We start from the raw sequence: 13,338 nt of genomic DNA, 5'->3' as shown, positions 1-13,338 counted from the left end.
TAGTTAAAATGAATATCAAGGATTTCTTTGCATTATTCATGGCCGTCTGACCCGAGCCTGCCTATGAATGGAAATAAGAGAACATCAATCAGCTTCCTGTGAGGATATTAAATGAGTGCAGCAGGTTAAATCAGATGACATTTCTCTTCTACTGCATGAAAAGCTGTTAATAAACTGAAAGACTGGAATATTTCTGCATTAATATATGTGTATAATACTCAAGCTCTCATTTCAACCTTGACTGCAACAGAATCATAGAAGCAAACATCTTTCATTCATGTGGCGGAAAGCAACAGACAAAATCACCGTCTGTGGTTTCATGTCTGTGGTTTCATGTACAGTTGTGAACAAAAGTTTACATAATAGTGGTAAAAAAACCAAACATGTATATCATGGCAGTTGTGAGTTTCTAATGACTCCTACAACTCTGTTGATCACCTGGACATAGAAAATGCCTTCTGGCTGAAAGTTCTTTGGTCAGATGAAACAAAAGATTTAGCTATTAGGTCACAATGGCTAGAAATATATTCAGAGGACAGAAGGTGAGACCTTTAACTCCAAGAACACCAAAACTACTGTCAAGCATGGTGGTGACAGTATTATGCTCTGGAGCTGCCAGTGGAATTGGTGCTTTACACAAAGTAATGGGAATAATTAGAAGGGACGATTACCTCAACATTCTTCAGGAAATCCAAAAATAATCAGCCCAAGGTTGGGGTTTGGATGCAGTTCAACAAGACAATGACCTCAATCACACATCAAAAGTGGTAAAGAAATAGCTAAATCAGGCAAAAATGAAGGTTTTAGGCTGGCCTTCCTGAAGCCTCATCGAAAATCTGTGATCTAGCTGTGATGACGAAACAAGAAAGCCAAGAAATGTAGTTGAACTGCACCACTTTTGCCAAGACGAGGCAAAGATACAACCAGAAGCTTGTGGACGGAAATCAAAAGCTCCTAACTGAAGTATGTATGTTTTTGACCCAGCACATTAATAAAAGACAGATTCATAAATCTATGAAACAACCAAAATGGATTACTGTTCTTTTGTGACAAAATTAAGAGTTATAGGAGTCACTGGAAACTCAGTACTGCCATGATAGACATGGTCTTTACAAGTGAATGTAAACTTCTGTTCACAACTGTATGTTCTTTGACAATTTATACAGAGAACAAACACAGCAACAGAGCGTTGATATAATAAAATCACATGTGCAAAAATCTAATCAAAGGGAATAGAATTTTATTAGCTATATAATAGTATCAGGTACTACATCAATCCCTGGCAGAAATGTCAATTACAGTCTACCGCCATTAAATAATTCACATCCAACACTCTTATTCACTAGTGGTTAGTTGATCTGTGAGTGGTTTCTAGATGTGCTGAGGAGAAGCAAATATCTTCATGAGTGGAGTTGTTAGCCATGCAAATTCAGCTCACAGTGTCGCTGACAAGGTAGAGCTCAGACTGATGAAACATAAACCAAGAGTGGTAATGAAGAGCTGAGTGTCCAAAAAATTATCTGAAGGTGAATTTCTTTTTCTGCAGCTCCACCAACGGGACAAACTATACATTCTTGCCCACTAGTGGTAAGAATTATATTTAAAAAAGCAGTGTAGCTTTTATCTAACCGTTATTTTCTGGTGTGTAATATGCATCACAGCCTCAAGAGGCCGCTGGTCTGGCAAATAAACTTTCAGTCTTGTTTCCTCTCACAGTGCAATGCAAATAATCAATAATAAAGTCACTAATAATAAAAGTCCTAGTACCGTGATGGTTTTTATGCACACAAAGCAAAAAAATATACCAGTTTACAGTCTTAAGGTGGCAAATGTTTTCACAGAAAATAAATAGTCTACCAAATCAAGGTGTGATGGAAAAAATGCAGGAGTTTTCAATAATTCCCGCATATAGCACATGCAAAAAAGTGTCACAATTTGATCGTTTCTTCCTATAATGACAAAATAAAATAGAAATAAACATATTTACAGACATAACACTGATAAAGTTAAGTCATGTGAAGCAAGACTACACTCTAAAAAGTAATTTAAGGGACCTATTCTCACCCTTTTAATTAAATTTGTGGTTGTAAGACTTTTTAAAATCTTCTTTCTTCTTAATGTAATCTAATGTGCTGATTTAGGTAAACCTTTAATGGTTGTAAATGTTATTTTGGTGGACGCTGTTGACATAATAATGTCTATAATTAATACTGTGTGTAATTTAAACTGAAATTTCAGTGTAAGTTGATTTGAAACTACATTTAAGGTGACACAGCTTTATGAAATTGGCTTGATAACTTCAGGATTTCAAATTAGGACAATTCCAGACAGTTTATACAAGTAATTAAATTAATCTTTGACTGTAGAGGAAAAGCTAATTCCACTAACTCAGTGTAGTTTGTTGGTTCAACATAATTTTGTTGTAACTCAACAAGATTTATACAAACTGTTGATTTAGTTTTTGTTGAGCCAGAATATTATTTTTTAGAGTGTAGTTTGACAGACATGAATCCATCGAATCATCCTATTGTATTTCATAGTTTTGAAATATTTATCTTTGTGGGAGAGAAACAACATTTCAGTCACTTGTGTTGGAAAGAATGTTACTGACTTGCTGTAAATAGTGGCTTTAAATGATCTTGATTTGTCTACAGTCTGGATTTATTTACTTTCAACTGAATTCGGAATAATTTTATCAACATATCATCTAATCCATGCTACACTAGCTGTAGTGCACAAACAAAAAGTGGCTGATAGTCGGACTACATCTGGTCTGTGTCTACTTCTGTGTGACTCTAAGTCCATCTTCAGGTGCTTCAGCTCAGAACTTGCTGAGAGGCTGCAGAGCTCCTGCCTTCACGAGCACAGCTGAGAGCAGGTCTGCAGGTCCAGACGGGTGGGTCACAGCGGTGGCAGAGGGGTCTCCATGTTTACCGTCAGAGTTCACAGGTGTGGGAACCTTCCCTCTGTTCAGCGTGGATTTGCCACCCCCACTGCCTCCCCCTCCACCCAGACTGGTCTTGCTATTTTCCGCTGTGGGGATGATTGTGCCGAGGTGGGGGTTTCCCACCACAGGAGTCCCAGTGGGCTCCATGCTGGTCTGACAGCAGCACAGCAGCCGGAAGAAAGCTGCTCTCATCTCTCTGCTGGACAGAGTGTAAATCAGAGGGTTGAGAGCAGAGTTGAGCACAGCTAGGGCGATGAACCAGTCCACCTGGTAGAGGACAGGACACTTGTCTGGGCTGCAACCAACATCCAGCAGGAGCAGGAGGAACAGTGGCGCCCAGCACATGACAAACACTCCAAGAACGATAACCACAGTCCTCAGCAGGGCCAGCGAGCGCTCTGAAGGCCGGCTGCTCACCCTGCGACCGCTGGAGGTCACCAGGCGGTAGATCCTGATGTAGAGGATGATGATGGCCACCAGCAGGGCACTGAACACACTAACGCAGAAGGCAATGTAGCTCTTAGCATAGAGCGGCAGCACCGTGGAGCAGGAGGTCAAATTGTTCAGGCAGTTCCATCCGAGGCTGGGCAGGGCGCTGAGCAGCACTGACACCAGCCAGCAGGCCGCCAGCAGCGCCAGGAGTCTACCTCTACCTGCTGTCTCACAGGGACGCAGACGCACCATCGTCATGTGTCTCTCAATCCCAATGGCCAGGAGGCTGAAGGTGGAAGCACTGAGGGCCACAAACATGCTTCCCTCCCTGGCCAGCCATTGGACCGGCGTCAGGAAGAAGGTGTTCTGTCCTGACGTGAAGATGTTAACCACATAGGCCACACCGGCCAGCAGGTCTGACAGAGCCAGGTTTCCAATGAGGAAGTACATGCGGCTGTGGAAGCGCTTGTTCCTCCAGAGAGCGAGCAGAACCGTGACGTTCTCCAGGACGATCAGAACGCAGATGAGGAGCAGCACGACCATCTTGCAGGCCCCGCCGGAGCGAGGCCGGTCCCACTTCCCCGAGTGGTTGTAGTGGCTGACGATGACGGTGTTCATCCCCTCCTCAATCATGTTCCCCATGGTGCCTGCGCCTTCCTGACCTTCCTCGGTCACACAGCAGGGGGCGCCACAGCACTGGACACAGCAGAGGGAGGCAAAGCTGCTCAGCCTGGGAGAGTCACCACTGGCATCTTACAGCCTGAGTAGAGTTTAGAGATAAAATACAGACAAAAACAACATTTAAGCTCATTTTGGTTCGCTTGTATAGCAAAAAAAAAAGTCATAAAGAGGACTCTAAGAATTTAAAACAGTCATAAGAAATTGGAAGAAGTTAGATACCTCTTTAAAATCATTTAATCAAACAGGAAAGTGCACCACCGCCATTAAAAATCTCCTTTACTCAAGGGTCCTGTTAAATACAATAAAATATTGAACAGGTAAATGCCATATAATACAATATAAATCACATTCACTTATATAGAAACAATAACTTTAAAACATTACTGGCCCTCTTTTTTGTTTCCACTACCCCCCCTTATTACTTGAAAAAAAGTAATTATATGCCCTAAATGTCAAACTTTCTCACTGTATTTGATTCCTAGTCGAAGACTGTAGCTCAAAGGTAAAATTTTGAATCTAAATCTAAAAAACATTAAATTACACTCAAATACGTATCCAAACTTCATGAATGTAAAAATGTTCACACACATAGGCTATTCTCCTTCGTCAAACTGAAATTAAAGATTCTGGCGAGTTTAATCACAATTTTAGTGGAAACAAGAAGCTTAATAGTGAAAGTCTGACTTTTTCCGAAACGTTTTCCAAAGTTGTATGCGCGTGTTTTGGAAACAGATGGAGAAAAGTAAAGTTCTATAGAGCTTTTAGGGTTTTATTTTATGTAAAACGACGAAATATCGTACCTGTTGGAGCTTTTGGGCTCATCTGAACATCCCGACGGTGTGGAGAGATTTACAAAATTTGGAAGATGGTTTCCTCTCCTGCGTAAAGACGCACCGGTGCCAAAAAGGTTAATGCGAAAAAATGTAATATCTTCGATGTAAAGTGAAAAGTCTGTATCTTATCCTTGCCGTATACAGTGTTATCCTTCAAGTATCCACAGAAAAGTTTGTCCTGAACTTTTCAGCGTCCTCTTCTCACAGTGACTCTCCAGCTCTGGCCGTCCTCTCTCACCCCTCCCAGCCGGTGGCCGGTGGCCGGTGGCCGGTGGGGCGGGATCTTCCCTTCACCTTGTCCATTTAATTATGAGTAAGAGGAGAAGTCAGAGCCACGCGTGTCCCTGCTCCAGACATCAAAATGCCATATAGATGTGTCACTTTGTATTTTACACGCTCCTTTTTTCTTTTCAAACAAGCAGCAAGGGAGGGTTTGAGGGATTTGGTTGACTTGTCAATTGTAGGTCAAACAGTTTTTGTTGTTGCAGAGTGTCACAGGGAAGAACACCCAATTTGCCTGTTTCAATGTGTCATAAAATTGCAGCACTAACTTGCCCAAACACAGGTTGCAGTTTTTGCCCCAAGGGCCTTATGTGTCTCTATTACGTTGCATCATCTCCAAATGGCCTCAAACACCTAATCTTTTTATCCTGTCTGCTCTGTTTCCCAACTTTATGTTTTTCATTTGGGCTTGTCGATATCTTACCAGAGCATATTTTCACCATATGTTCCTCAAAACACCCCCGTCTTCCTTGTCAATATTTACTGTCAACTCCACATTATGTCATTCTATCCAGAAGACACAATCTGACTCACAATGTGTGTTTGGATTCACATCTTCCACTGACAGGTCAAGAAGTTGGAATTCATTTTATATCTGTGATCTGATGAGTCATTGTTTTTTATGCTCAAATGAAGACTCACTGGGTCCCTTTGGTCCTGCAGAGTGTGAGATAGGTCAGACCTCTCCCATTGGAGCCAACTGGAATGGATGGGAAGGGAAGAGTTGCACTTTTCGCTTCCTTTTATGCACTTTTTGGTGTTGTTCTGTAAAAAAATAAATAATTGATGCTGGGATATTGTTCTGTATATGTGGGTGTCATCTGTAGCCAATGAGTTTGCATATGCATTTAAAGGAGTATGTTAGGTCAATCTGCAGGAGAGATGCTTTGCTGTTGCAGAAGGATCAGCAGGTGAAGTCAGGCGTTTTTAAAGCAGGTAATGCAACAGTTGTCACACCTTCACCAGCGACTTATCAAGGTGATCCTGGTCCTTCTAACCGCTCTGCAAGTGGGTCACTATGTCAATTTCTAAGTCTATGACGGCATGTTTGAAGGAAAACAGGTTGGTTGGGAAAACAACGGGTGTTTTCCATCATCACTGTGTATATTCCCATTCTCTTTCCCATGTTTCCTGTATTTTTCTTTGCTTTTCTTGTATGATGAAGGAAGATGATGAGGAAGAAGCAGAGGGTTACAGTCAAACTCTCAGAATATTTTTGGAAATGCTCAGGTTGGAGGCAAAGGGATTCAGGTCGTACCAAATAAATAAACTGATCTTTACATTTTCTGCTACAGTCTTGCTTTTTTAAGCTTTCTTCACTTCTGATCACAGTTCCCCCATACAGTTTACAAACTCAGTGATTTTTTACAAACTTTGACCATCCAAAAATGTGACGTACATCCGCCCTCACCAACAGTTGTAGTCTGGTAGATCAGGATGACTTCCTCCAGTAATCACTGCTCTACACATGAAGTATGATCTACGCATGTTTGGAGAATCTGGTGAAGTTTAAGAAGTATCATGGATACTGAGATCATCCCAAACACTGACCTCAAAGAGGAGGAGAACACTTAAATCCTTATTGCAGAAGGCTTCTTGATTTACAGCTAGAGACCTTTGAACAACAACTTTATTTCCGTCACACGTGAAGAATGCAAACTAAGTGGTTGTCCAGGAACTACACGGTGCCAGAATCCCCTGGTTTGTTCAATAGCTCATGTTTTAGACACAAGAACACACACAATACAATCTTGACAATCGTTAAAGTCAAGGAGGAACTTTTAAGCAAACATGAACCAAAAGCTTTCAGAAACATCAAAATTTTAACATCCATTTATTTCCATGCAGCTGTAACAATTCAAGCAGAACAGCTGCTCATGAACCTTTCTGTCAAGTTTCTTGGACTAAGAATAATTTTTTTAGTTTCAACTTTTTCACTTATTTGTATCCTGTGTAGATAGTAGTGAAGAGTAGTGGATCTTTTTCTATAATCACAGATTGTAGTGTTGATTCGACTTGTGCTGTGTGATAAGAAAACTGCATCAATTCAAGGCGACCATCCATATCTGATAAGTAGAGAAAGGTTCTCTAAAAGAAAAAAAGAATTGAATGTGGTTGAAAGAGGCGTGACTTTGTTTTCTTTTCTTCTTTTCTCTTTGCTGATGACTGCTCTGTTTTTCAAAGTGTCCATCACTTCTGTTTTTTTGTTTTTGCTGGATCAAAAGAGCTGGAAAAGCTTCGGACAGGCCAGAATTTGAGCCCGTGATGGATGGCAGCACTGACTAACACAGACTGTCAGTGTAACAAATGTTGATAAAAAGAAGAAGAGATGGCGAGAGAAAAGAAAGAGCAGCAGACCGAAGAGTGTCGGAGCAGACAGTTTTCTCTTACTCCTGCGGTCCCTGTGGTATCACTGATTGTGAGAGGTTACAGGCAGTCTGGCCCTTTTACAAACGTCAGCCCAAGGCATTGTAGATTAATGAATGACCCCCAGAGCTGTTGACTTTACCCTGAGTAGTAAGAGATGTACAGACAGTCTGACAACCCATTTATAACCATGTGAAAACACCCCAAAGGCCCTGGCGCTGTGTTGTTGTAAGCTGGACACAGATTTCCTGGATGTTCTGTGCTGTATTGGAAAGAGGAAACGTTGCTGCAGGTCTCCAGATCATGAAAAACTGGCCTTGTAGTGAGGTCCTGTGTACGTTTTTGTCACAGTGTTGCCATTAGTGCCTGTTTCTGCATACGTGTGTGCGTGTGCAGCAGCATTGTGAGTCAGGGTGTACTGACGCAGACTCGGGTGGTGCGTTAGATGTTTGGGAATGTTAAGTGTAGTGGGAACCAAGGAAAGCTGTGACTGTGGAAAAGGAAGGCCTCTCAGATGGTCACCCCACTGCCCTCCACTCCTGCTGTTTACCCACTAATCATTTTTTATGATGCAACGAGCTGACATAAAGTAGGCAGGACATACAGGTGATTATATATGTGAAAAGTGAGTATTTTTTACAAAACACCTAAAAAATATGTACCAAGGATGGACAAGAAAACTCAATAACTGAAAAATAAATGCCTATTATCATCTAAGTTTGGTGGCTTCATGCTATTTGGATTAAGAAACACGGAAAATATTGGATTATATTTTTTGTGTTAGAGATGTTCAGCTGTTTTTAGATGATTATTAGCCCCAATGACAAAACACATGTAAAAGTGAAAGCACAAACAATAAAAAAACAAGGTCCAAATCTGGAAAAATAAATTCATGAAAACACAAAGAAACAAAACACATGGCTGGTAGAATGTTCAATATCTCCAAAAACATCAGAACAGGTTTTTAAAGGTCTCATGTTGGGCCCCTTTCAGTAAATGAATGAAACTTTCACATGTCCCCTGAATATGTCCTTTAATTATTCAGTAACAACATTTTCTGTATCTCCAGCACGATCACATATTTTCTTGCATGAAACACACTACATCATTGTAGGAGGTCGTGAGCAGAGTTCTGAAGGGCTGATGGTTTATCTGGAGTCGTGGAGCTGCTGGTAGGTTATCAGGGGAGCTCTGAAATCTTTAAGGGCACAAGGTGACTGCTTGTCTGAGAAACTGCCTCGCTGCCTCTTTCAGATAACACTTTTATCTGCATTGAGCTCAAAATAGCAACATCAAAGCATGCACAGATGGAACAATAAATGGAGGACAGATGGACATAAAATGTATTTACATGGAAAACTGAGTGATCGGCACAGAAGAATTAGGTTTACAGTGTCTCAATCTGTCTCTTTTGCATGTATAAATGAGAAATATACTAAGATATAGATGCAGGGGCAAAGGAAGGATACAGAAAGATAAAGAAGAGAGATTTGACCAACATCATCCTGGTTGTCAGGAGGGAAGTCGACAGAGGAGCTATCAGCAAGAGACCTTTGATTTGCATCTCTCAATCAGCCTTTAGCAGTTCTGAATAAATACAGTCTAATTTCTGAGTCTTTTTCATAAAATATTTTGAAAATTATGAACAATCAGAGGCAGCAGACTCGTGTTACAAAATTCCTACCTTGTGAATTTAAATACCACAATTTATAACTTTTAAGACTTGCAGTAAAACACACAAAGTGGGTTTGGACATCAAAACTGCATTAAGTGCTCGTAAACACAGCGTCACATCTGAACTCTTCATCATCGTCTTTAAAATGTCACCGTCTTCTTTTCTCACACAATCAGTGTGGAACTCAAGATGTCGAGATCTTTACGGCGTTATTTATTTTCTTTAGGAAAGGGGGTCTTATACGCTAAATAGACTCCGAGCCGTTGCTTTGCCAAAATATGTTAAAAATAACTTGGACCTCGCTCATGTAAACACTCAATGCCCGATTTTCTCAGAACTGCCTCTCTGATGTCTGGGAAAGAATCCTGTGTGTGTGTGTGTGTGTGTGTGTGTGTGTGTGTGTGTGTGTGTGTGTGTGTGTGTGTGTGTGTGTGTGTGTGTGTGTGTGTGTGTGTGTGTGTGTGTGTGTGTGTGTGTGTGTGTGTGTGTGTGAACACAAGACAAATGAGTTTCTTCGTGGGCATCAGCATGCCTGTTCACTCATGTGTGATTGTGTTTTCAGATCTCCTTTTCATTGTGCTTTATTTTCATAAAGAGGTTTGATTTCAACACGCGACAACATACATCTACATGCATCCTGTTTTTGGAATCTTGTATATCTTGACTGGCCGTGATTTGTCCGTCTGCTCTTCTGTAATGATGAGGTCAAAGGTGTGTTTCCCCCCCGAGACGAGGACTAAATTGTCACACAGTTAAGTGTGTTTGCTCCACACATGTTCCACTGACCCCAATCAGACACCGTCCACCACCCCCAGCACCCACCTCAGCAGCAAGAGAGTCCAGAGAAACCCTTTCCCCAACCCCACACCCCCAGCTCCTCAACAAAAATGCAGCAGGAGCCTGAGAAAGAACTAACCCACTGACAGAAATAGACCAGGCTCCATCTCCAAATGCCGTCCCGTCAGTGCAGATTTAGCATCACTTCAACCTCTCAAAGACGTGCATGTATTTTCTTTTCTTCCTTGCTGAATTAATGGTGCAAAGTTGCCAAGTTTCATGGTAACCATTGGCACAGCATGATACAAGGACAAGATCTTCCAAAACATAAATTCCTAACTGAGACAAAGACAGAAATATACATGGGCCAAAGCAGGTATATGCTATGATTCTTGCATAAATATGACCTAAAACATCAGATTTTCATGCAAGTCTTAAAGTTTGATGAAAAGAACCAAATAAACAAAAAGAGACAAAACTATTACACTGTATCATGAGGTGTTTTTTTTTTTTTTGCGAAAACGACCCAATATTACATATCTGTGTCGCAAAAGAACATGAACCTCTAGAATCAAAGCAATTTCAAGGTGAAATTAGCATCAGGTGTTTTCAATCATCAGTAATACAATCAGGTGTGAATGGGTGTTCTGTTTTACTTAAAGACTGATCTGTCAAAGTGTGCTTTCCCAACATGCAAAGGCCACACAAAATGAGTTTTTGATGCCAAACATGTTGGAAAACCTGTAAAGAGCTCCGACTCCTCCAGTCAGGCACAAATGGAGGAAATTCAAGACCATTGTTCGTCCCCCAGGAGTGGTAGATCAACAAAACCACTTTAAAAACAAGCAATAGTCTGCAAGGTCACAAATGAAAACAGGCTAATTTCTGGGCAGCTCCTCTCTTATGTTGACTAATGTTAATGTCCAGGGGTTCATCAGGAGAACACTAAACAACAATGGTGCTTAGCAGAGTGTGAAAAGAACATCACTACTTTCCAAAAATAAAATAAAAAACATTTCTTTCCATCCACAGTTTTACCTAGACAAGCCTGAACACTAGTGGAAAATATTTTGTTGCATGGATGAGACCAAAGTAGAACTTTTTTGGTCATAAGATCCATGTCCTGTCCTGTTTCTCAGACGCCACCACCTGAAACATGGTGGTGGCAGTATCATGGTTTGAGCATGTTTTGCTTCATCTGGGCCATAACAGCTTGTTATCATTGTTAGAACAATGTATTCTGAATTACACCAGCAAATTCCAAAGAAAAATGTCAAGACATCTATCTGAGAAGTAAATCTCAACAGAAAGTGTGTCTTGCAGGAAGATAAAAAACCTGAACACACAAGTTGTTCTGCTAAAAAATGGTTGAAAAAGAATTAAGCTCAAGTTTTGGAATGGCCAAGCCAAAGTCCGGTTCTTAATCCAATAAAAATGTTGTGGTGGGACCTGAAGTGAGCAGTTTGGAGTCAGGAAACCCACCAACATTCCAGAGTTGAAGCTGTTCTGTAAAGAGGATGTAGAGGACTGATGAACACTTACTGGAAATGTTTGGTTGTAGTTACTGCAGAAATGAGTCACAGCAGAGACTGAAAGCATAGATTCACATACTTTGGCTTTTTACAGATGCCAAATTACTTAATAAGTAAATGACAAAGTGTAATATTCTTGTCTTGTCTCTAGACTGGCTGCTTTTGTTTCTACTTTAAGGAATGAGATGATGTTTTAGGTCATACTTACATTGAAATACAGAAAATCCTGAAGGGTTTGCAAACTTTCAAGCAAGACTATACATATAAAGCCTTGTGCTAAGTTATACCTTATACAGACATGCACCAGTACTTATACATGTGGTAGTTTTAAAAGCAAAGATCAGTTTAATTTCTTCTTTCAAGAATAGTGTGTTGTGCCTATTTAGTTTCGTTTTCAAAGAATTAAATGACAAAATGCTAATTAGTGGGTGAATTCATTGCTTTAGCAGAACCATGCTAGCTGTTCCCCTGTTTCTAGTCCTTATTGTTAAGCTAAGCTAACCAGGTGCTAACTGTAACCTTACAAGTGTAGCATATAATACAAAACTGATTATTTCACAAAACCAAAAATATTTATGCATCATGTTTTAGTCACCCTCAAGCTTTAAAAGTTCACATGAAAACTATTTTTGAGATTTCAGAAAACTGTTGATTGACAATAAATCACAGTTGTCATCAGAATAATTCAGAATCAGATTCAAGACCTTTATTGTCATTGTACAGCTGCAGACAACGATACAACAAAATTATGGTGGTAGTCCCTGAGTTAGAAGAAAACTAAAGATAAGATAAAATAGAATTAAAAAATAATACAATACACAGTATAGGAAATGTAAACACACGATGCGATAGTGCAAAGAAAGATGATTGTAATAACTTTTAAATTGATTATTCAAACACTCTGTTTGTACGATTGAAAAAGAATGTAAGTGAGTTTTTTACAAGCACATTTCTTACTATTGTCAGCACAACATGTTATTGGCTTTTCTCTTATGAATCTTTAATTCCTCAGAAATGTCCATGGTTTTCCTAATAACATAGTGGCTAAAGTGAAGCTTTATTTATTCAGTCCATTAATCCATCAGTAGGTGTTCCCACTGAGTTGTTAAATGTAAGAATTTTACCAGATAAACACGGTGAACCCTTTGTATAATCTGTGCTGACCTAAGAGAGGTTAGAGTAAGTGTGCATGTTCACGTGTGCATTTGTTGTCCAGGCATTTTCCCAGCATGTGACTTGCTGTAGTGGCTGTTTGGAATGAATGGTGCGTGTTTGTGAATGAATTACGACGTGAATGGCGATCAGCCGGGCGACCAGTCTCTCGCTGACAGTGGGCTCTGTGGTCTGTGTGACACAGCGATGCTCCACATAAAGAAAGGCTCGATAGAGATCTGCAGAGGTGGTAAAGGCTGCCATGGTGACCGCTCAACCAGCAACCGCAATAAGACAGGCGGGCCATCAGGCACGGCCGCCCTAAAGCTCCCCGGCTCCAGAGACATGCTGGACAAAATAAAGGCTAAAAACACATTTCACATCTCATTAGACATGGCCGCTGTGACAGCTGACTGGGGTCCAGGAGAGGTCAGCTCCACCATGTGAAGCCAACAACGTGTGCACGCTGGGAAAGAGTGAATGGCATGAATTATATTTTAAAAAGGGGACCTGGCAGACCTAATGTTGTTGAATTTGTTAAGGTTCCTTTAACATGCTTTAATTCACACTTAACATAGCTTGCAGGAGTTTCGTAGGTTTTCTGATCTGGATGTTTATTACACCTCTGATCTGCCTGATATTTTAACAAGGTCCCCCAGA

At 40.6% G+C, this 13,338-nt stretch overlaps 1 protein-coding gene across 2 annotated transcripts; it reads right to left on the bottom strand.

Annotated features, from left to right (window-relative positions):
• Positions 1–1,223: 1,223 nt before the first annotated feature.
• s1pr3a (sphingosine-1-phosphate receptor 3a) lies at positions 1,224–5,130 on the bottom strand. 2 transcript variants are annotated; one of them, XM_023277645.3, is made up of 3 exons: positions 4,861–5,129; positions 4,280–4,349; positions 1,224–4,139 (listed from the first exon to the last, which is right to left on the bottom strand). In XM_023277645.3, exon 3 carries the CDS (start codon positions 4,019–4,021, stop codon positions 2,822–2,824), a length of 1,200 nt encoding a protein of 399 aa, XP_023133413.1. In that variant the 5' UTR covers positions 4,022–4,139; positions 4,280–4,349; positions 4,861–5,129; the 3' UTR covers positions 1,224–2,821. The 2 variants fall into 2 exon arrangements, with proteins under 2 accessions (XP_023133413.1, XP_023133420.1); XM_023277652.3 differs by lacking the exon at positions 4,280–4,349 and having other exon boundaries at positions 4,861–5,130.
• Positions 5,131–13,338: the final 8,208 nt, after the last annotated feature.

Source organism: Amphiprion ocellaris, chromosome 2, assembly GCF_022539595.1.
Source record: "Amphiprion ocellaris isolate individual 3 ecotype Okinawa chromosome 2, ASM2253959v1, whole genome shotgun sequence".
Taxonomy (NCBI): domain Eukaryota; kingdom Metazoa; phylum Chordata; class Actinopteri; family Pomacentridae; genus Amphiprion; species Amphiprion ocellaris.
Note: the sequence above shows the minus strand (reverse complement) of the source record. Positions and strands in the feature narration are given on the sequence as shown.

Bases quoted from the DNA above. Each gene is read 5' to 3' on its own strand.
- s1pr3a (XM_023277652.3), bottom strand. From the start codon at position 4,021: ATGGGGAACATGATTGAGGAGGGGATGAACACCGTCATCGTCAGCCAC.